At 40.4% G+C, this 21,514-nt stretch overlaps 1 protein-coding gene across 1 annotated transcript in view; it reads left to right on the top strand.

Moving 5' to 3' along the window:
* Positions 1-21,514, top strand: part of NCKIPSD (NCK interacting protein with SH3 domain) — a 148,546-nt gene that overhangs the window by 97,179 nt on the left and 29,853 nt on the right. The window contains exons 5-8 of the mRNA XM_060239717.1: positions 2,279-2,877; positions 13,850-14,020; positions 17,060-17,146; positions 19,315-19,453. Coding sequence (XP_060095700.1) covers positions 2,279-2,877; positions 13,850-14,020; positions 17,060-17,146; positions 19,315-19,453 — 996 coding nt within the window. The remainder of the gene's footprint in view (positions 1-2,278; positions 2,878-13,849; positions 14,021-17,059; positions 17,147-19,314; positions 19,454-21,514) is intronic.

Raw genomic sequence — 21,514 nt, 5'->3', positions numbered from 1 at the left:
GAACCTGGTGACTTATTAGTTTTTAATTTGTCTATCAGTTGTAGGACCTCCTCTTTTGTCACCTCAATCTGACTCAGGTCTTTCAACACCCCTTCCAAAATTAGCGGTTCTGGAGTAAGCAAACACTTCTCATCTTCCACAGTGAAGACGAAGGCAAAAAATGCATTCAGCTTCTCAGCCATTGGTCATCCAAGGGCTCCACTGCCTCCCTGTCTGGTTTCCTGCTTCTAATATTTTTGAAGAAATTTTTATTGTTGGTCTTTATGTTTTTTGCAATATGCTCCTCACAGTCCCTTTTTGCCTGCCTGATCACAGTCTTGCATTTGATTTGGCACAGCCTGTGTTCTCACTTGGACTAGCTTTCCACCACTTAAAGGAATCTTACCTTTTACAGCTTCTATAACTTTGTTCACCATGCAGGCTTTAGGTCAGCTTTTTATGGATATGTCCACCCTTCATTTTGATTCGGAGTAGGCTCAGTTATAATGAAGGACTTTTCCATTTCTGAAAACCAATTCTGAAATTTCTGAGCATGTTCCAAAGTTTGGTCCTCCTTGTATTCCTGAGGAAGACACTGGGAGCATGTCAGTGCTCAAGTTCCCTTATCCAACCCTTCCCTTTGAGCTGCCTGTTCTCTGCCCTCTGTCCTTTCCCCCAAAGCTTTGTTGTGCTGATGAGGGTAGGCATTGTAATTATTGTACCCAGGAACTCTAAGCCTCCTGGAAAATTACCTCAGTCATCGTGGACATCCCAAACACCTCTGCTTCTAAATCAGTTTGAGTGGAAAGCCAGAAGGATACAGTAATACAAAGCTGGGTGTAAGCTGGGCCTGGTGGTTGCTGATGGTCAGACTCCACTTGTAATAAGCTTGAGAATTCCTGTCTGGAGGAAGTTAATTTTAATTGCTGAATCTCCTTCACCCTTCTAGTTCTGAAATTCAGGATACTTACTGTTCGAATTAAGACAAGTGCACCCAAAAATACTCTTGAAGAAAAATCCCTGATCTGTTTTAGGATAAGCATTTTAATCAGCATCCCATCAGGGGATTTCAACCTAACCAGAATTCACCTTTAACTCCTACATGGCAGCATGGAATTATCTGAGCAGCAGGCATATGGCAAGTCTTGTCTCAACTATGTTACAGAAAAAGGAGGGAATGGAAGTTACTGATATCTTTGTGCCCAGGAAAGTGGACAGCAGACCAGGAGAGCCAGGGACAGGCAACACAAGTTGAGACAAAGAGGTGTTCCATAGTGAGGAAGAGACTAGGACAGTCATGTTTGGAGAGACCTTTTGAATCTTTCGCTGTTGCATTCTTTCCTGCTAAAAATCGTGTCAAGATGAGTAACATTGAGATTGTAGCACCGAATTAATTTGTTGGTTTTAAATTTGATAATTTTCATTAGGTGGTTTTAATGTAATAGTACATTTTAATTGAGTAATATAATTGCTATGTAACTAGTGTATTTTTATTATTGTATTATTGTAATGTCTGCATTTTATGCCATGTAAGCCGCCCTGAGCCTTCTTCAGCGGAGAGAGCGGGATATTAATTAAAAATAATAATATTATTATTATTAAAAAGGAATTGCCCATTATTGCTTTGCCTTACTGCTACTTTGCGCATATTTGCAGAGAAGGGCCAGAGATGCCATGCCCTTGCCAGGAGTGGCATTCTGCAATAGCGGCTCACAGTTTCTAACAGCAGCTCAGTAGGGGATCACAGCACTACAAGAAGGGCTCTGCCTATCATCTAAGAATCCCAACCCAGGGATTGAAGACCACTGATTAGATTGCTGTGGGTAGAGAATGATCAGTACCTGCTTTCATCCAAGTATGGTCGAACTCCTGGCCAGTTTTCTATTCTCTTTTATTTCTTTTTCAAAAAAAGAGATAAATTATTCAAAAATGACAGATGTATGAATAACAGATTCACATGAAAAATAATATCTAACTCTGTTTTTTGGGGGGGGGGGGGCGGGACTCTTCCACCTCCAAGTTAATATTTTTTTTCTACAAAACACTAAGATCTTTGAAGAGAATTAATGTCTGTAGAATAGCTTTTTCTCCCTTTTTTGTAAGGAGGTTAGCAATCAGGAATACTCAAGAGAGAGTTAATACAATTTTTCTTTGAGATAAGTGAGCCAGGAAGAGGAGTTAAACTACTTTAGTAGCATGCACAATGAGCTCCTTAATGGACTTGGCTGCTGCAATTTGTGGTATTCCCTTCCTTTTCCTTTGATGCTGTTGCTGAGACATTTTAATTGTTCCCTTTCAGATGCAGTTGAAATCACCTCTGGGTCAGTTTCCAGTGCCTCTTCTGTAAGCACAACTTCACTGGATACCTTGTACACAGGCTCTACAGAGTCAGCGTTCCCAACTGCTACTCCCAGCCCCAGCAACACCCCTCCCCCTGTTCCCAGCAGAAGTGCACACACGATGATATCACACAGCTTGGATATTAGTCCTGTCACTCAAAGAAAGCAAGAGAGTGCAAACAAATCCCCCCAGACCAAAAGGGCTGCCCCTCAGCCTCCCGTGCAAACAGAGGCTCTTAATGAAAATGAAGAGAAGAGCATGAAGGCCAAGGGGACCATGCCAGCTGCTTCTGCAGAGTTAGAAGCCTTCAACTCCCTTTGCCTTGAAGATAAGAAGACAGCTGGTTTGGAGGCTGTGGCCTTGGAATCATCTGGCCTGGCAGTATCTGTGCCGAAGACAATAGGTGCTGAATTGATTGAGCTTGTCCGCAGAAACACAAATCTCAGCTACGAGCTCTCCCGAGTTGCCATAGGTATAATAATTGGCCACATTCAGACTACAGTTCCTGCCAGTAGTAGCATCATGGAACAGATTCTCATCTCACTGGTGGAAAACAAGGTAGGAAAAATCCTGAACTGCTTCCATGGGCAGACAGCTAAAAGCAGGTCACAAATACATTATCCTAAAAGTGCATGTATGTTACTGTTGCATCTAACTGGATTCTGTAGGAAATAATTTGGGAATAAGCAAAATTCTGTTAAGTGACAGGGAGGAGTGTAGTGAATATGGGGAAAGTCTGTTCAAGAGAAAAGAAATCAAAATTTCTCAAATGCCATTTCATCTCAATATAGTGTAATGGGAAGGCTTAAATGGCTTTCATTAATAACTTTAATTTGAATTCCATTGTAAATTCTGTTGAATGCTTTCTGTAACAAGCGAAAATGGAGTAAAAGCCAAGTTCCATCATTTACCGGTTGATTGGTCTCTTCTTGGTTTTAAAAGCCCTGTTCAGGTGAAGGAAAAGATAGCAGAGTTCAGGAGTAAATATGGTGCAGTTGGAACTTTGGACCAGGGAGATATGCATTCAAACTCCCATGCTGCCATATATCTCACTGGAAGACACTGGCACATGGATCATTGCCTGGCATAAGAGGCTATAGGATACCAGTATGACAGACTCCTTATATTTGTCAGCTCAAAAACACAGCAGTCAAAAAGAGAGTTCCAAATTTCATTATGTGGTTTTGCTGTATTTATTTAAATTATTTTGTACCACCTTTTAAAAAATACTCAGTAACACAGACTAAAATGTGATTTCGACAAGAGTGCAAAAAGCACAATTGAAATGAAGTCAAGGTGCATGATCCATATAGAAAGTGCATAAAACTGTGTTCTAGAGCAGCAGCACAAAAAGCACAATCCAGAAAGCTACAGTGTCAAAATCTATCCATATTACAGACTGGCAGCAATTCAGTTTTATCTTGATGTGGCCACAGTACTGATTCCTAGGTTTTAAGTAGGAATTTGCTCTTACCTGGTTGGGGAAGCATGCTGTTTACTTAAATGCATGGTGCCTCCTTTGGGAAGAAGGAATTAACCAATACCTTGCAGAGTACACCCTCCTCGTGTTGTAGTCTTCATGTACTGGATGACTCACTCTTTATCTTGATTTTACAAAAGTTGGCAGGTTTTTGGAACCATGAAAGTGGAATGACAGCATGTGTTATCAGTTCTGCATTGTTATTATGGAAAAATGGTTCAATTACTGAACTTCACATGCTGTAAACAGTAACAAAAAGAAAATGTGCTAATGAGACCTTGTTGATGTCCTTGTCAATAAAAAACAATTTGTGTTGTGTCTGGAAAGAACTGGGCAAGGGCTTTAATGTACCTGGGATTTTTCCAGCCTTCATTGATACACAGCCAGCTTTTTGTTGGTGCTTTGTGAAAACTGTCGATTGTCTGGTATAATAGGAAAAATATTATTTCTGAATGTACAAAAAGAGAATAATAAATAACACCTGTTCAGAATAGTTCAGCCTGAACTATTTCCCCGCTTAATTAAGAGTTCTAGGTAGAAAACTGTAATAGGCAGTCCATGGAGTGCTCCAGACCTAAACCCTGGTGCCTCCTTTGGGAAGAAGGAATTAACCAATACCTTGCAGAGTACACCCTTCTGGAGTTGTATTCTTTGTGTACTGGATGACTCTTTATCTTGATTTTACAAAAGTTGGCAAGTTTTTGGAGCCCTCCCAATCAAATTATTTGGTATTTGTCAACCTGATATACAGTATATGCTTTTCTATTACATTTTTCTATTGCTGCTTCCCATTTCTGAATGCTGCTTTCTTTGAAACGTGCTCTTTTTTTGGCCGCTTGCTGTGTATTTATTCCATAGTTTGTTTCCAGCCCCTTATTTTAAAACTCTTAAAATATTCTCAAGCAATACTGGAACTGCCTATTTCTCCTGCACTACATATATGCAAAATAAAGAGTACATGTATAGTGGTCATTGAGAGAACCAGAGATTTTTATTTAGATAACTAGCTTTAGGTGGGAAAACAGTTGAGCTCCTTTCCATTATACGCTGGTGGTGAAGTCAGTTTCTAATATGAAAGCTTTATTGATGCTAGCAAGATCCAGGGAAGTGTTCAGAGAGGCGCTCAGATATGGAAAACTGTTCAAAATTCAGATCAAATCATATTCTAGTTAGCAATCCATAGTTAATACAATTACTCTGAGCAACAGCAAAACTTCTCATAATAGTACCTAGCATGCAATTGCTTTTTAACTTAGCCTAGATTCAGCAGAAATCTTAAATCACTTTATATTGTAGTTGCTTCTTCCCAATCTATGTACAATTTGTTTTAACTGATCCTAATTTCTGATCTATGTTTGTGCTGCTTCAAAGGCAGTTCCTCAGATACTTAGAGCCAGCTGTATCTTGATAAAAAGAGGCTTGAATACCCCAACTAATCTTTCATTTGGCTGTTGTATAGAGCTTTATTTCTTATGTGAGGATATCTTTAAAACATTTTTTTCTCTTTTGGTTCTGGCCCTGTACAGGAAAATGAGTTGTGTCATTTCCTGTTTGGAAGTATATGGAAAAGACCAATGTGCTGTTGTCCAGCATGCTGGCTCCCATTTAAGGCAGGGTCTGGGACAAAGAGATTAACTGACCAGATCCCAGACCATAATGTGTATCAAGTGGGGTGGGCTGGAAGTTGGGGTAGGAAAATTTCTGCAGATGTGGTGCCTTTCCCTGATTCCCCCCTCCCCCTGTCCCCCAGAAGCAGCATTTTGAAGTGGCCTTTTGAGCCGCAGTGTGTGAGAAAGCTGCAATCTGTGAGTGGAAATGCCTTTTGTCTAGGGAAGGCCCTCCATGGGTTCCAAGCCATTGTACCTGGTCACATCTACCTTCTCTAACATACTTTGCTTCAGTGCTGCTTGTGCTGCTGACTCAGTAGGGATGTAGAGGAACTGGGCTGGCAGTTTATTGCTATCTGGCAGTGAGCTGGCAGTACTGGATGAGTGAACTATTACTGTTTGTGAGTGTAAGCATCAGCCACCCTAATCAAGTCATGTTATACAGGAGATAGCATGTCTGCTAGTTACATGTTATGTCATGATCCTCTGTGGGATCAAGCCCAATCCCTTCCTTGTGATAAAGTCCCAATCTCAGATGATGGGGGAGAGGTATTCATAGTGTGGTACAGTGATTAGGGTATTGAACTAGAACATCAGCTCTGCTGTGATGCTTTCCAGATGACCGTGAGTCAGTCTTATGTGTTCAGCCTAAACTACCTCACAGGGCTGTTATAAGTGCAAAACAGAGGAGAAGAGAACCATATACCACTGTAATTCACTTGACACAAGGGCAGGTAAGAAATGTCATAGATAAGTAAAATTTACTCCTGCATAATGTCCTTTAAGAAGGAAGGCCAACTAGTGTCCATATGAGAAGATGATAGAATATCAGGATGTGTTCTTCCAAGTGTCACTTCCAGATAATGCATTGGACTGGGGCAGTAAATATGGGACAAGAAGACCTAGATAATTAAGCAACGACAGTAGGAGAGTTGTCAAGAGCGGGCTTAGTAGGGGTGGGGGAACAGTTGAGATGAAAGATGCCTTGAGTCATGTGTACTGAAGAAGAGTGGGTTAGAAATGTTTTAAATAAAACTTGACTTGGTGCTAAAATGGGCTTTAGTGTAGTTTTGAGATGTACACGTCCTGTTGAGAGTGTGTTGATCTTTCTACAGTGTGTGGACAGCATCTTAAGGGACAGTACTCTTTTCTTAACTCTTTGTGCTCTCCTGGCAAAGTGGAAATTAAACCAAGGGCACTGTGAAAGAAAAGTTTTCCCCCCTTGCAGAGTAAGAGATCGTCTTTGATTAACGCTTCCCACTGCTCTGTACTAAATCTCTCACCTTTTTTTCAAGCTCCATATTACATTCTTTAATTAGTTGTATCCTTTTTTTCCTGTCCTCCTACTTCAAATTAAAAGTCAAAGCACTCCTTTACTAAATCAATTTTAGAATCCATTACCACAGACTTATTCCCAGTGTGCTCTTTTGAAGGATGAATTGCTTGTGGTATTTTTCATTTAGGTCTGCCTTGCTACTCTGTTCATGCAATTCATGGATCAAGGGAAAAGAAATATTCTGTGGCATCTCTTGTCACATATCATTCTGCCTGGGTGTCTTAGTATGCATTTTGTAATGGGAATAATTTTCAAAAAAAAAAGAAGAAACTTGAACCACTCTGTTATAACTCACTTTTTAAGTGAGGGTGAGGTGAGAAAAAACTAGCCCGAAGTAATTCAGAACTATTCCCTAATGTATGTAACTGAGGCCCAAAATCTGCAGGAAAGCCAGTTTAGATTACTTCTGTGTATCTAAACTAGTTTTCCTGAAGATTTGTTTTTGCTTTTCTAAATAATCTTTTAGTATCTCCAAATCAGAAGACACAAGAAGATACAATTTTACATGATGAAGAGCATCCGAAGGCGTGTTCCTAACTTTTGATACACCATATAAATTATATGCGCAGTGGGTGCAGAATGGGGGATTTCTCTGTAAACTTGAAGCTAGTTCACAGGTTGCAGAAAAATCTGAAATCTAAAAACACAAACTACCACCAGGGATTAAAATCCCCCAAAATAACAGAAATGGAAGCTATAGAAAAGAATGCCCAGAGAACTCTGTGGCTGTAGGAGGTTGCTGGGCAACCACAATAATACCGCCAAGCCTTTCAGGCCTTGGTTTCCTTAAAGCAAAGTTGGGGAGGGGACAGGAAGGGACTGAGCCAAAATATCCCTGGAAGAGATCCCGCCATCCTCCGCTGTCATTTCTCCTGATGGAGGAGGACTTGCTGGAAGCAGACCTGGCAGCAACTACCAGAAACCCCTCACCTGCACAGTTTGGCCAGGCCAGACTTTTCTCCCATGGAGATGTTGTCAAGTACTAGGGAAAGAGGGAACAATGAAGACACAGGGGCAAGTGGAGATGGTTGGCTGATGGGTAGGAAAGAGTAAAGCAAGCAGGAAAAGGGGAGAGGGGCTATGGGGGTTGCTAGTGAAGGGAAAGAAAAAATAGTGGGAGAGTGACATGGGAAAATTAGATACCCCCAGAAGTCCTTGCAGATTCCCTCTTTTGTGACAAAATATCAAATGTAGTAGGCAAACTACCAGTGTTTTCCGCTTTAAAATCAATTTTTAGGAGTCAGATGCCTGAGTATACAGTTTACCATTTAATGCTCCATTAAATATATGGAGGCAGGTTTGGGTTGTGCATGACAGAGCATGCAGTCTTGTGTTCCATACAATCTGGTAAATATGCTAAAGGGCATAGATGGGGGAAGGAGGGAGAGGTGAACAGAAAGCAACTTTAAATGCATTCTCCAAGCCTCTGACTGACTTGGCTTAGAGAAGTGATTTAAAGAGAGAAATGTCTTCTCCAAGTCAGGTGTTAGGGGGCTTCAAGAGCCACACAATATGTGTGAAAGAGCCACAGTTTGGCTACCCTTGCTGTAGTACTTTTTTCTAGTATTAGGTATAATGTTAACTGTGCATGTAGAAAATTAAGGTGTGTGTTTTAAATTTCATAAATATACCAGATAGTTTTAATCCCCCCCCAAGACAATTTTTAAAATATGGCTTCAAAATTTGTAGAAATTCATGTGTTTTTCTGACATATTGAATCAGAGTGTTGGTCACCTGTGAACACGTGTATCCCTAGAGAACAAGGACATTGGGGGTGCGGTCACACCTCACATTAAAAGCGTGTGTGTAGCGCTCAAATTTGAACAGCTGAATATTGATTCGATGCAGGGCCATTCAGACGAGCATCCAAGAATGCAACTCATTTTGTTGTTGAGCGTTCAGACATCCAATACTATCACGCTCTTTTCTTGGAGCATGCGTGATCAGGTGGTGATTTCTGGGAGGGGGGGCGGTCCATTGAACATGCGCCCAACTGTTTGGAGGTGGGAAATCAAACATTACTTCAGGGGGGGGGGGAGTTTCCAGAAATCCTCCACATTGAAAAAAAGAGACTTTTTCCTGTTCTAAATAGTGGGATAACGTTTCCCCTCCCCTCCGATCCTGTGTTGATTGGAGAAGCAGAAGCGTCACCTCAGATTCCCGGATGATCTGGCAATGCGCATGTCTGCTGGGGCTTTTTTTAAAAAAAAGGTGAGAGGCAGTATCGCGCGTGAGCTATCCAAACAGGAAAAAGCCGATCTTGTGCAGCTTTTTTGAAAAAGGGCCGGACTTTATGTGCTGTCAAATTAATGCGCCATAGATGCGTAGCAAGCAGGGTTGACACTGGAATACGCTTGATTGCCAGATGTGGATGTCTGAACGAACACATTTAATCCGTCAGCGAGACGGAGCTGTATCGCCACTAATGGTACGTCTGGCTGCACCCTGGGATGCGCCTTAAATCTGTGCAATCGTCCAGGGATATTTGCTATCCATTAATTAGGTTGGGAGTGTGCTTGATTCCTTGACTAGAATACCTGATATGTAAAGTCTGTTAATGCAGTACTTAAAAGACTGGAAAACCCTCTTTTGTCGAACTCTCCTGCAAATCCAAAAGCATTAATTCCTTCTATTCTTTAAAACAGGTCTACTCTGTAACAGGATTATAACTCCAGGGGTTGGGGTGTGGGGGAAGAATCCTGTTAATTACTGTATGCTCATGCAGGGAGCTGAGCTTGCTCCTAAATGAAACACTAAGTTTTTAAAGGGACTACCCAAGAGAGTGGCTCGATAAATTGAATTAACTGTCTGTCTAACTCTACACTGTTAAATCTGGGCTACAGTCTCCTGGGGTCTGCTCTTCTGATGACGACCCCTTCTCTTACATTAGGTTAGTTCAGGAGTTTATCACATTCTCATCAGCAGAGAAAAAAATATAGTCCATTTTTTTTATTATTTTGTAGGGCTGCCGAGGGTGTTGTGCTTTGGCTGGGTTTTCTGAAAACCTTTGGCTCTCCAGAGCAGCTAGTTAAGACATTAGAGAGAAAGGAAGAAAAGAAGCTTTTGCAGAATTGAACCTAAGTTTGCACTCAAATCTGTGATCCATCTGTTAGTGGTGGATGGAGACAAGATGATAGGAAAAAAGCTTCCCAAAATAATGTTCTCGCTAGCAAAAATGAACCTTCTCTGGAGGTTGTTTCCTGCATAAAATTTTGCTCTCCAAAAGCAGAACAAAAAAATGCAAATGAGCAAATCTCACAGATATCGTAACGTCTGTTCATTTAACTTGTTATTGTCACGAGGCATAGTCTGGGTTCCTGGAAAAAATGGAATGGGCTGGATATTCAACTATAATAGCTTCCAGTTGTTCATCAAGCACAGATCTGACCCTGCCAGTGAGAGTAAAAGAGATGGGAGTCAGTGCTCAAATTAGATTAAGGCAACACACACTATGTCAAGAAGTTAGTCAGATTAGAGAGCTTTGCTAATAGTTTGATCTCATTCAAGTCCATTAGTAGCTTTGGTTGTCTGTGTTGGAAAAGCCTGTGAGTTGGAGATGAGTGTTAGGGCTCACATAAGAGCTTCGGCCTAAGTAATGATTGAAGAATGTAGACTCCAGACTTCATTTGCTGCAGTATCTTCAATTTCAGTTTTTAGTCCCTCACTGGACAAATACAACTTTTACACCTTGCTTGGAGAAACATATGCCTCTAAATTCATAAGAGGTCGATAGGAGAGGAGGATGTCCTTGAAGTACCGGTATATTGAGGTTAGGCAATATAGGACTTTAAAAAACCATAACCAGCATTCTGAAGCATCTGCCTGAAAACAATACAAAAAGCCAGGGCATCTGGGTCCTAAACCAATGGAGGCTATGTGGAAAGTTCAGTTACTGGGAAAATACTGTGGTTCTAAATGTAGAATTTTTGTCTTGTCACTACCATTTAAGACCACCTGGTTCTGCTGCCACTATGCTGGCAATTCAAACTAAGGTGATTGTTTTTTAGCATTTAAAGCCAATCACAGTCTTCCTGAAGAGTTGCTGATATGAATCTGTGCATCAGCCTTGCTCATCAGCTCAGTCTTTCCTCACTGTTCCTTCCCGTAAGGAAATTTGCACAAGTGATGGCCCTTCAGAGGTTGTGTGTGTGTGTGTGAGAGAGAGAGAGAGACAGAGAGTGTGTGATTGTGCTAAACCTCTAGATGGGGCAAACCAGTGGATCATTCCCTCTCTACCAGTTCTGAGGAGAGTTTATAATGGTCTTTTATTTTGAACAGCTTTTTTAAAATTTGTATTCCAAGGAGCTATGATTCTTGTTGTTGCTATTACGTCTATTGTGAAGTGCCCTGATCCCATGTTTGTGGGGAAAGGCATCCAGAAAGGCCATAATCAGTGATGGGGGGGAGACAGCTATATTCTGAATGAGAAGTTTCCAGACTTTGTTTGCGAGTACTGGTCTTTCAAGATAATTCACACCAAAATCAAGTGTAATTTATAAAAATGATAACAATTAAAAAATTGGCCACTGTTGCATTCACAGGAATTCCATGAGCACATCTGAACCATAAAATAAGCTCCATTTAAAAGATCCTTGACAAGGTATTTTAGCAAAGCCCAGGGATTTGAATGTTTGATATTTGGAAGGACAGGGCAGGTGCCAAGAGATTAAAAGAAACAAAATTATATGAGTGTTAGGTTAAATGTGATTATCATTCTGTGGTAAATACACAGTTTGTGTATGTACTATCAAGGGAATAATTTGTGTGTAGGGACTACACATTGATGTGATGCCCGTGATTTTTATAATCTAGCTGGTTACATTTCTGTTTCTGCTTCCGGAATAGTCTCACAAAAAAGCAGTAATTTGTATGTTAAAACCTGCATATTCCTTGCTTCATTATCTCAGCCCACATATATTGGGTAATTGCCAAGAAGATTTTGATTCATTGCTTCAGTTGTGTAGTTTGAAAGGTCCTAATTGAATCACACCTCAGATTGCATGCAAACAAAATATGAGCAAGTTGGTTTCTGAAAGTCATTGCTTAAATAAGTTTGGAATCTATTTCTCTGTAGGTTGTTTAAGGTTGAACTGAATGACTGGTGGATGACATTTCAGGGTGCATGCTTCTAATGCATGTTTTGCAGTGAAATTATCTGAAATGCAGCCGTTTTGATGTTACCTAACAAATTGCTGTTCAAAGATTTTTTCTGTCCAGGATGCCAGTTAGGCAGCTCGAGGAACTTTGGCCTGGATCTAAGCTGTTGCCTTTACAAACTGGTTTTATTATCAGAAAACAATCCTATGGTATTGTTTATCATTATACTTGCACTGTCCCCAGTCCTCTGCCCATAGTCATGTCACTCCCACTTAATTGGATGAAGACAATGATTTTTTTCAGAAGTCATATTTTGAAATGGGGTTAAGTGAGCATACTGCTCATAATGTATGACATCTTTCATTCTCTAAAAAGAATACAAGATCTGCTCTTCTGAGCTTGGTTCATAGGGCTGTGTCTCATTCTACATTTTGTAAGCAGGGCAAGTCTTGCAAAAGCATAGCATTTAGATGAATTAGGAGAAAGGATTCTTGTGGGTCTTAGTCCAGAAGACAGTTGTGAATAGCTTGGTGTTGTCTGCAAAAGAAAATTCATTTTGTTCAATCACTGCTAGCAGGTGCAAAACCTATTGGTTGTATGCTAGCAAGTGCAAAAACCTATTGGCTATATGAATACCAAACTGCCTCTTTAAGGGTGTGTTTGTGCCCATCAATCTGTGTCGTGTTGCTTCCCAAGACATGCACATCTTTGAGGAATATAGTTCTGTGTGTGCTTTGAATTAGCTAATTTGTAAAACTATTTGCTTTCAGCTTCCCAGGGCACTAAGTAGGAAAAGGCATTTCTGTTCAAAGCACTAACTGATGAATAGGGGGGTGTTATGATATGAAACCGTTAATACACTTTTGACAGCTATGGCTGATTGCACATAATGTCCAAAAGGTACATATTTTAATTCATTTGAGAACTCAACTTAAAATATGGATTTACTTTTAGTCTTTTAGATTTGCACATTTCTGTCAGCTATAGCATTAGGGCCATGCAGTCTGGTTCTGGAAATCAGAGGCAGGGGAGGGGGGGAGCTACCATATGATATATGGGAATCTGACATCATCTTACTCACACACTACCATTTAAGCAAACCTCTGTGGCATAAGATATTTGCAAGGTATATATGAAAAAATATGGGGCTTGAAATATTTTTGAAAGAAAAGTAACATAGGAAGAGGGGCATGTGGACAATGTCAGCAGCGGAGATCACTGCAAATGATTGTCCACATTAATTGCAGATTATTTAGTGATATACTGGTTTTTATGTTGTATAACTACAGATGGGAATGCTGAACAGAATGAGAAGAAAAAGCATAATCTCTAGACTGTAAAATAAATTGTGCACTCATTTCAGTGACAGCATGAAAACAAGCAACTGCAGACTTACCCAAAGAATATTCAGTGGAGCTTTGTAAGAATGTTCCAAGATTGGTTCCGGGGACACATACTGTTCCTGCAATTATTTTAAAGAATGAATCTACCTCTTTGTTTTACTAACTTAGGGCATAAGGATATACAAATAACTATTTTGGACCATGTCACAGATCTTTCTAGCAGAGTAGTAGTCTCTTGACAGGGCTCAGACAGGCAGTATAGTTAGGGGTAGGGAATCATAGGCAAGGCAACATGGTGAGCACAGTCTCCCAGTTTGTATGTAGCATCTGGTGATCGAAGATATAGTGCCTCTGAACTTGAAGGCTCCATTCCTCTAAAAATCATAGTTTTGTTTGATCTGTCTCCATAAATTCACCATTTTCCCCTTAAAAAGACCAAACTTAGTAGTGAGTAAGTCTTGTAGTCTTTTCAAATGAAAAATCTGGAAACTCCCTGTGTAAAAAGAAATGTAAAGCTTGCACTAAATGGACAACTGTTTGAAGAAGCTGTATATGACATTACAGCATAGACATTTCCAAAGCTTTGATAGGTAAATTATTTCTGAAGGCAAAAGCTTTGTCAAGTAATGTCTTATTGTTAAAGTGATACATTCCTTTGTTCTTGCAGGATCTGTGTTCTGGGCTGCCATCTGGACAGATCTGCCATGATGAGCAGAGGCTCAAGGTGATATTTGCAGATCTGGCTCGCCATAAAGATGATGCTCAGCAACGTAGTTGGGCCCTCTATGAGGATGAAAATGTCATTTGCTGTTATTTGGAGGAATTGCTTCGCATTCTGGTAAATTCCTGGTCCACCTTTGGCAGAATTGGATCTTTTCCTCAGCTTTATTATTATTGAAGTTGTTTTATATAATTTATTGGGGTGGGAATTAAATACTGTGCATGAGCTTCTGCTTCTAAAGCCATATGTTATATGTCCCAGGAGAGGTGTGGGATCGTGGCAGACTGCCCCATGTATGTGGTGTAATAACTCAGTCTTGGTTCACAGACCCTCTCAGGAGACCTACTTTGTAGCATTAGGGCTATGGATATAAGCTAAAATATGAAATTACATAGTGTTGCTTGCTTTACAAATGAACTTTGAAAGCCATTCAAAGCCATATTGAGTAGAGGGAAGCCAGGATGCAAAGTCATAATTCCAGCAGATGTGTCAGCAATATGGAAAATACTACACAATATGCCAAGGATATTGCTTCAACAGCATGATGAAAGGTCTTTATGCAATGTAATTTCTGATTCCCTCTTTCTTACCTGAAATTCCTCTGTGTTTTGCACCCAGTGGAATAATTGAAGAACACTCAAATTGTATGCACAGACTTTATTAAGGAACATGAAAGAGTTGAGGAGCTTCTTTTTAATTCATGTAAACGTCTTTTGGAGCGGAGGGGGGGGGGCAGTTTGAAGTCTGGAAGCTCAAACTAAAAAATCAGAATTTGATGCCCTAGCTCTCTTAGCTTTCATTTGGATTCTGTGCGACTTCACAGAAACAATTTTGATCAGCTTGTCCCAAGAAGGGCTAGAACTATGGATGGACACAGACCATTTTGTCACAGACTAGAGGCCAGCTCATGGTCCTTTTGCTCAATCCATTCATTCAGGGTTTAGACAGACCGTCCATGGACTGTGATTTATTATAGGCAATCTTTTGGTGCTTGGGAGTGGTCCATGGGCAGACCAGACATGCTGGCACCCAGGGAGCTCTTTAAAGATTTGTCACTGCTGTGGCATGCTGCGAGCCCATATCTCGTGGCATGATGCAAATGAGCATTTAAATGCCTCCTGAGCTCACTTGCATACTACAGCAGCACAAACGAGAAGTGGGCTCAAAAGACATTTAAATACCTCCTGAGCTCACTCTCATCAACCCACCACAGTGGTGCTACTCAGAAGTGGGCTTCCAGGTCGCACCACATCATGCACCTCATGATCTATGAACTGGTTCATAAACTAATAAGTCTGTGGAGATTCATGGTTCATGAAACCCACGAACCTCCATTTTTCCAGTCTGTGCCCATCCCTATCTGGGATTGCAGCAGAAAGGGGGACTTAAACAATCAACCTCCCTTATTCTTGCATTTAGTTAGGCTTACTTCCAAGTATTGTGCATAAAGATTGCAGGTTAATGCATGTGATAGATCATTAAGAGTTTAAATTAATACGTTAAACTTCTAACTGAATATCCACATCTTAATTATATTAATGTTGAGGTTTTCTTAGTGTTTTCTTTTTAAAAATATGCTGCTCCTGAGTTGTATCACTGAGCTCTAACTCTTGGCTGGGATCCAGATGGCTATTTTAGACATACCCAAGAGGCTGTCTAAAGAAGTTCTTTTCTTTTTTCTTCTGAACAGTAGATCCTTATGCCATACCACAAACTACCCACAGTTTCAGAAGAGACTAAATGCCCAGTTCTTTGGATCTCTGTATCTGTCCAGCTAATAAAACATCCCCTTGTATACTGCAAAGTTAGCAGCTTCTGTTTTGAAATTTTATTTTATTCTTCTTGCCAGCTGACAAAAACTAAAGTATATGTAGTTTGAATAAATGAAGGCATCTTCTTTAATTTCATAAATGTATCAAATAACTTTATCTGCTAATTTATTTATGCTCTTAAAGCACACTCCCAAATTTTGGAGGCCCTCTTCCAAATTTATGTTGCTAAAGAGAAAATGTTCATTGACAAGAAAATTACCTGTTGCTGTTGCTGTGAGCAGAAGCCAGAAACCCAGTGGCCACTCCCAGAAAAAATAAGTTGTTGTACTAGACCCAAAAAAGCAGCATCAGTTTTGCCCAATATAAACATTTATCCATAATAAATTGGATATTCTGAACATAAAGCTTGGTGTATATGTGATATGAAACCTTGATTTAATTAAACTAGCCATGGCTAAGTAACTTAAGCCACAATATGAAGCTGTGGTTTGAAGCTGGTTTGTCAGTCAGAGTTTTAGCTATAGTTTTGTGTGATATATCAGCATGGACATGCTGGATGGCTCCCTGGCACTGACCTCACTACAGTGTAGGCCAGGTTATTAGCTGGATGTTTGCAGGGGTTCAAGAGCTGGAGCAAATGAAGCTAGCGCAAGCCAGAATTTGAATTGATCTTCTGTGAGCTGAGTCATGGTTTCACAAACAAAACACTGTTAAAAATAAACCATGATTTTGTAGCACATATGAACTGAACCATTCTATCAACTTGGTTCAAGTTTTAGAGAGAGAACTATTTTGAAAACCTCTTTACTAGTATAAATAAGGATATAGCCTGTTTTCCATTGAAATAAATGGTAAAACTCCTGTTTGTTGTGCAGCAGTTAGTTTGCACTGTAAATAAATGAAATCATAACATATTGTTATTTCTTAGCCTAGCTTCTTTCATGTGGTGCTTCTAAAAAGAAACAAGGGATAAGAATTATAAAACAAATGAAATTAATGCTACACTTGAAATATTTCGTGGCACATCTGCTTTTTTATGGTTCATGCTCATTGTTGATGTTTTATCATGTGTGGGAGATGGTTGTAAGTACCTCAGATGCATGGGGTTTTTTGGAAGGCTGTCATTGAAAACTGTTTGACCTTTTATGGACTTCTTGAAGATTGCATAAACGTGTGTGTTGTTGTTTTGGCCAATATACTTGCTCATCAAAACTGAGTAGCGTACTGATGTTGACATTTCCTCAGTACTTTTGACGTATATTTAGAGAATGGGAATAATAGAGTTTGGAATGTACCTGTAGCTTCATCTACTTTGTGCACTCTTGAACAATCTACAATTCTCCGTACAGCAGGAAGCTGATTTTTTTTTTATCTATATGTTCAGACAGATGCAGATCCTGAAGTCTGCAAGAAGATGTGTAAGAAGAATGAATTTGAATCTGTTTTGTCCCTTGTAACATATTATCAGATGGTATGAAACTGCACTCTATATACTTTTAAAGTGAACATTGGGAACATTTGCATCCTAAATCACTGTAGCATAATCCTTGCTTGCCCAAGCTTGTGGAATTTTTTTTTCTGGATGAATGTGAGAGGCAGAATAGTAGTGGAAAGTCCCTCCATTTCTTTTTAGGAGTATTTCCAACACACTATCTACCAAGTTTAATCAGTAGACAATGGAAGACAGCGGCACTCAACAATATGATCAGTTGACCAAGAGTGTAGGAACAAAGAAATAAATAGGGAATACGGCTCTGCTCAGTACAATTGAGAGTATTTATTGTGTAAACATATTCAAAGCAATGTTCTGCTTATTTCCAGAGTTGTGTGGATTTGCTGCCTCAGGAAGAGAGAGTGCATGAAAATTATGCTTATCTAGGTCACAGACACCTGCTTTCAGTGGAAGAAATAAGGAATAGCAGGGTCCCAGCTAGTAGTTTGAAGGGTAAAGCAAGCTGCCCTTTTTTAAGAAATGAAAGCTTCACTGAGGAATAGAGACAGCAGCTTTGCTGTCATCTAAAGGAAGGACTTCCGAGAATGCCTTGGGAACATAAGCAGGCTGTTCCTGCTCTTCTCTTAATTGAGGCACATCTGTGCATTGGTAAACAGTTTTGGGTTGAAAATTAGGTTATAAAGAGACTTTCATGGGACAAAGGAAGGAAATAAAGTATGCAGAGGAACATGTGGGAGTTTGCCTTTGGTACCTACAGAAATATTTCTCTGTCCCATCCCTTTCTGAGGGCATGCAGCTGCAGCAGTCTGGCCTAGATAAGCTGCAGTCCTTTAGTCTCCCTCTCTCCCTTAGGTTTGGTGCTGCAGCTGCCTTAATTGCCTCCTTCTATTTAAACAATCTCTTTATTAAAAATCCAAGCATGGAATGAAGAGATCTGTTAGTGTGTTTGAGAGCCCACTCGGGTGAGCCAGAAATTATCAGGCTAGCCAAGGAAAAGGATTACTTATTTATTAGCGGAGAAGCTAAAAGTGGGAGTTGGACTCTGACAGAATGTTGATGGGAAGCAGAAGCATTTTCTGTTCTCCAGAAGGCAGTGTTAATGTGGCTGGGTTATACTTCCTCTTAAGAAATTAGGCTTCCTCAGAGTGATGTTCTTGAAAGCCAATTCATTCCTTGTTGGCATGGATTAATATGTTCTCTTTCAAGAAATAAATCCTAGCCTGCTTTCATCCCAAACCTTGTGTTGATCCTTGTGCACTCTGGTGTCATGATTTGTGGATAAACATAAAGGGAGGGTGATGATATGCTAATGTAGTACTGGAAAAAAACACCCAGCTTTGTCCTGAAGGGATCTGAGCTGCTTTCATGCTATTTCTTTTAATGGCTTGGTTGGAGGAATGGGAAGACATGATGCTTGCAGCTTGATAAAAATCAGGCAGGACTATAGGTACCTCATGGGATAGGCAAAATGATCCTGAGCTGGAGACCAGATCGCAGCAAAACAAAATTTTAGAGGGTAGAGGTGCAGTGTTACAAAGGGGGTGAAGAATCACATAGCTATAAGATCTAGGGTACCTAATAACAGAATTTTGAGGAGAGATTTTTGTTTGTTTGGGTAACAAATGAGCATGAGCTAAGAATGGAATACTGTTATAGAAGGCCATTGCTATCTAAGCTGAATTAAGCGGAGGTTGATCTAGATAAGTTGCCATCAGACTTCCTCAGAACAGTTCTCCTCTCAGCATTTACAATTGTAAATAGTCATGAATTAAGAAAACTTCAAAGAGTATCTGATTAAAGGCTCTGGAAAGCAGGTTGAGTAGTGACATCATGCAAACTACCTGGTATTGCCCTTGGCCAACAACTTGGCAGCGGAAATTATGACAGAAAATATGTCAGAGAACAGAAAATAGCTTTTTATGTTTTGTCTGTTGATACTTTGACAAAAAGCAATAGTAAAACATGGCACCTAGGTTACAGTTGGTCCTCTGTTCAATCTCTGTTTCTGATATCCTGAAACTTGATGCCAGTCTTGGCTTGCTCACTTGGAACTACTACTAATAGCGCAGCTGCGCCTGCTATGCTAAGACCAGTTCTTAAACTGACTGTTTGGTCTTAATACTGCAAAGCCTACTGAAAATATTTTGTGCTGGTAGTTCAATGACTGAAGAACTTTGTATTTTTAGGAGCACAGGGTCCCATTACGACTTCTGCTGCTTAAGTGCTTTGGAGCAATGTGCAGTTTGGATGCTGCTATCATATCTGCCCTGGTGAATTCTGTCTTGCCAATGGAGCTGGCCCGGGACATGCAGACTCACACACAAGGTAAGGCATACCTTCAGAGATGCGTCTCTTATAAAGTTTTCATGTCCAGGTATTGTAAAAGTTTGGAGATTGGCATCCAAAGTTAGGAGTGAAAACAGAGGTCAGTATTTTGACAGTGATCTCAGCCATTGATGCAAGAGTCTGATGAGATGTGGTTAAAAGAAATTGAGGTTGATGAGCAGAGTGAACACTTGGAACTGAGTAGGAGCAAGTCATTGTCAAGATTGTTTTAAGTGAAGCAGACAAAGTTAATCCTGCTGGACACTGCAAATAAACCTAATGATTATCAAAGATTTCAGGTTTTCACGGCTGGTAACATCATTAGGGATTGTAGAATCTTTCGGGCTCAAGTGCTGTGTTCTACTGGAGAAAGTTTTTCTTCCAGACGTTTCGTTCTCGGCTGAGGATGTTCTCTGCAGCCGAGAATGAAACGTCTGGAAGAAAAACTTTCTCCAGTAGAACACGGCACTTGAGCCCGAAAGATTCTACAATCCCTAACCTAATGATTGTTGAAGAGAACCAGTTGATGCCTTTCACAAGGCTTTGGTTTTAACCCATAATTTGTAAGGTGGTGATCTACTGGTTGTCTTTTGAGTTTGGCATGTCTTTCTGGCTGAAAATTTGTAGTGTGTACTTCTGGACTGTGATTTGATCAAGTTACAGGGGCTTTGCCGTATAAATACTTTTCAAATTGTGGATGGATGCTATGTGCTATTGTCTATTTCATTTTCATGCGTTTGACTTGATCTCATACGAAACACTTTAATAGAATGAATTGGTTTTGCTCTTCAGTATATAAAATATGCATGAAGTTGACTAAATTAATTCTGCAATTTGTTTATTGCTGCCAAGTGCTGGTTGGAATCTCTTGGCGTTCTCCAGCTTTGGGCAAAGCTTATCTCAGGAACAGAAGTCTGTGATGTTGTCCTGGTGGGCATTATCTGTAGTCTGTTCTCTCATTCCACTGCTGAATGTTCACTTACTGGCAACTAAAGCAATAAAATATCTATAAAATGTGTTGTCATTGGGTTAGCCAGACAGTCTGTTCCTGTCTAGAGCAATGGTGAGTGGGTGGGTAAAAAATTCTATTTTTGTCTTGCATCATCTCAGTTGGGGTGTCTAGAGCTCCAATTTGACTACTACAACTAGGGCTAAGAGCCATATGATCGCCTCAGCTCTGACCAAGCAGAAGCAGGTTGCCTACCCCAGTGATCCAGAATTAGCTCCAGATCCACTGAGGAAGCACCCAACCTACTTATGAAAAGAGAACCCAACTGCACGTCTGAACCCTCAACCCGAAGATGCCATGCCAGATCTGTCTATATACTCCATGAGCAAAGGTTTGCTCGTCTATGATTAATAGCTGGTTTGGATGGCTCAATCTCTCGAAACAGATGTGGCCTGCACTCTTAGGGCAATGGGTCCTGTATTCAAAGGTATGCATCCAGAGACCATGAGCCCAGTCACCTCTCCCACAATGGATTGGCTGCTGGAGGTCACTTCTGGACCTTGGTTACTCCCAGCATCAATGTCACATTCCACCAGGTGTGTTGAGCATCAGTTCAGAACCAAGTAGAAAGGATGTCCATTCCTATTCCACCATCCCACCACTAACTCCTTGGATGTACACCACATCCAGGGCAAGAATAAGGGAATATAGCATGTTGCTTTGATTGATAAGAAGAACCCCAAACTAGATGGGGTAGTCTTTCTGCCTCCTCTGCCCTTGACTTCAGGATTACAAATTGTCACTGTATAATGGCATACTACCATCTCTTTCTATGGGATGGCATTGCTGGCAGATGATACATACAAATTGGCAAAACTTTTGTACTGGCAGATGATACATACAAATTGGCAAAACTTTTGGCCCTAGAGGTGTCAAAGCTATCTAAACACCAGATTTCCTCAGCAAAGCACTCAGTTGACTGTGCAGCTTGCTGCTTCACCATAACTATTGCATTATGTCATCACTCCCAACTGAGATTTATTATGTTACCCCAGGAAATGTGTGCCAGAATCTAGGACCTACCTTTTGAGGGTGCAAATCTCTTCAGTGCC

The sequence above is a fragment of the Heteronotia binoei genome, chromosome 5 (genome assembly GCF_032191835.1).
Source record: "Heteronotia binoei isolate CCM8104 ecotype False Entrance Well chromosome 5, APGP_CSIRO_Hbin_v1, whole genome shotgun sequence".
In the NCBI taxonomy this organism is placed as follows: Eukaryota; Metazoa; Chordata; class Lepidosauria; order Squamata; family Gekkonidae; genus Heteronotia; species Heteronotia binoei.
This window is presented reverse-complemented; position numbering and strand designations above follow the sequence as displayed.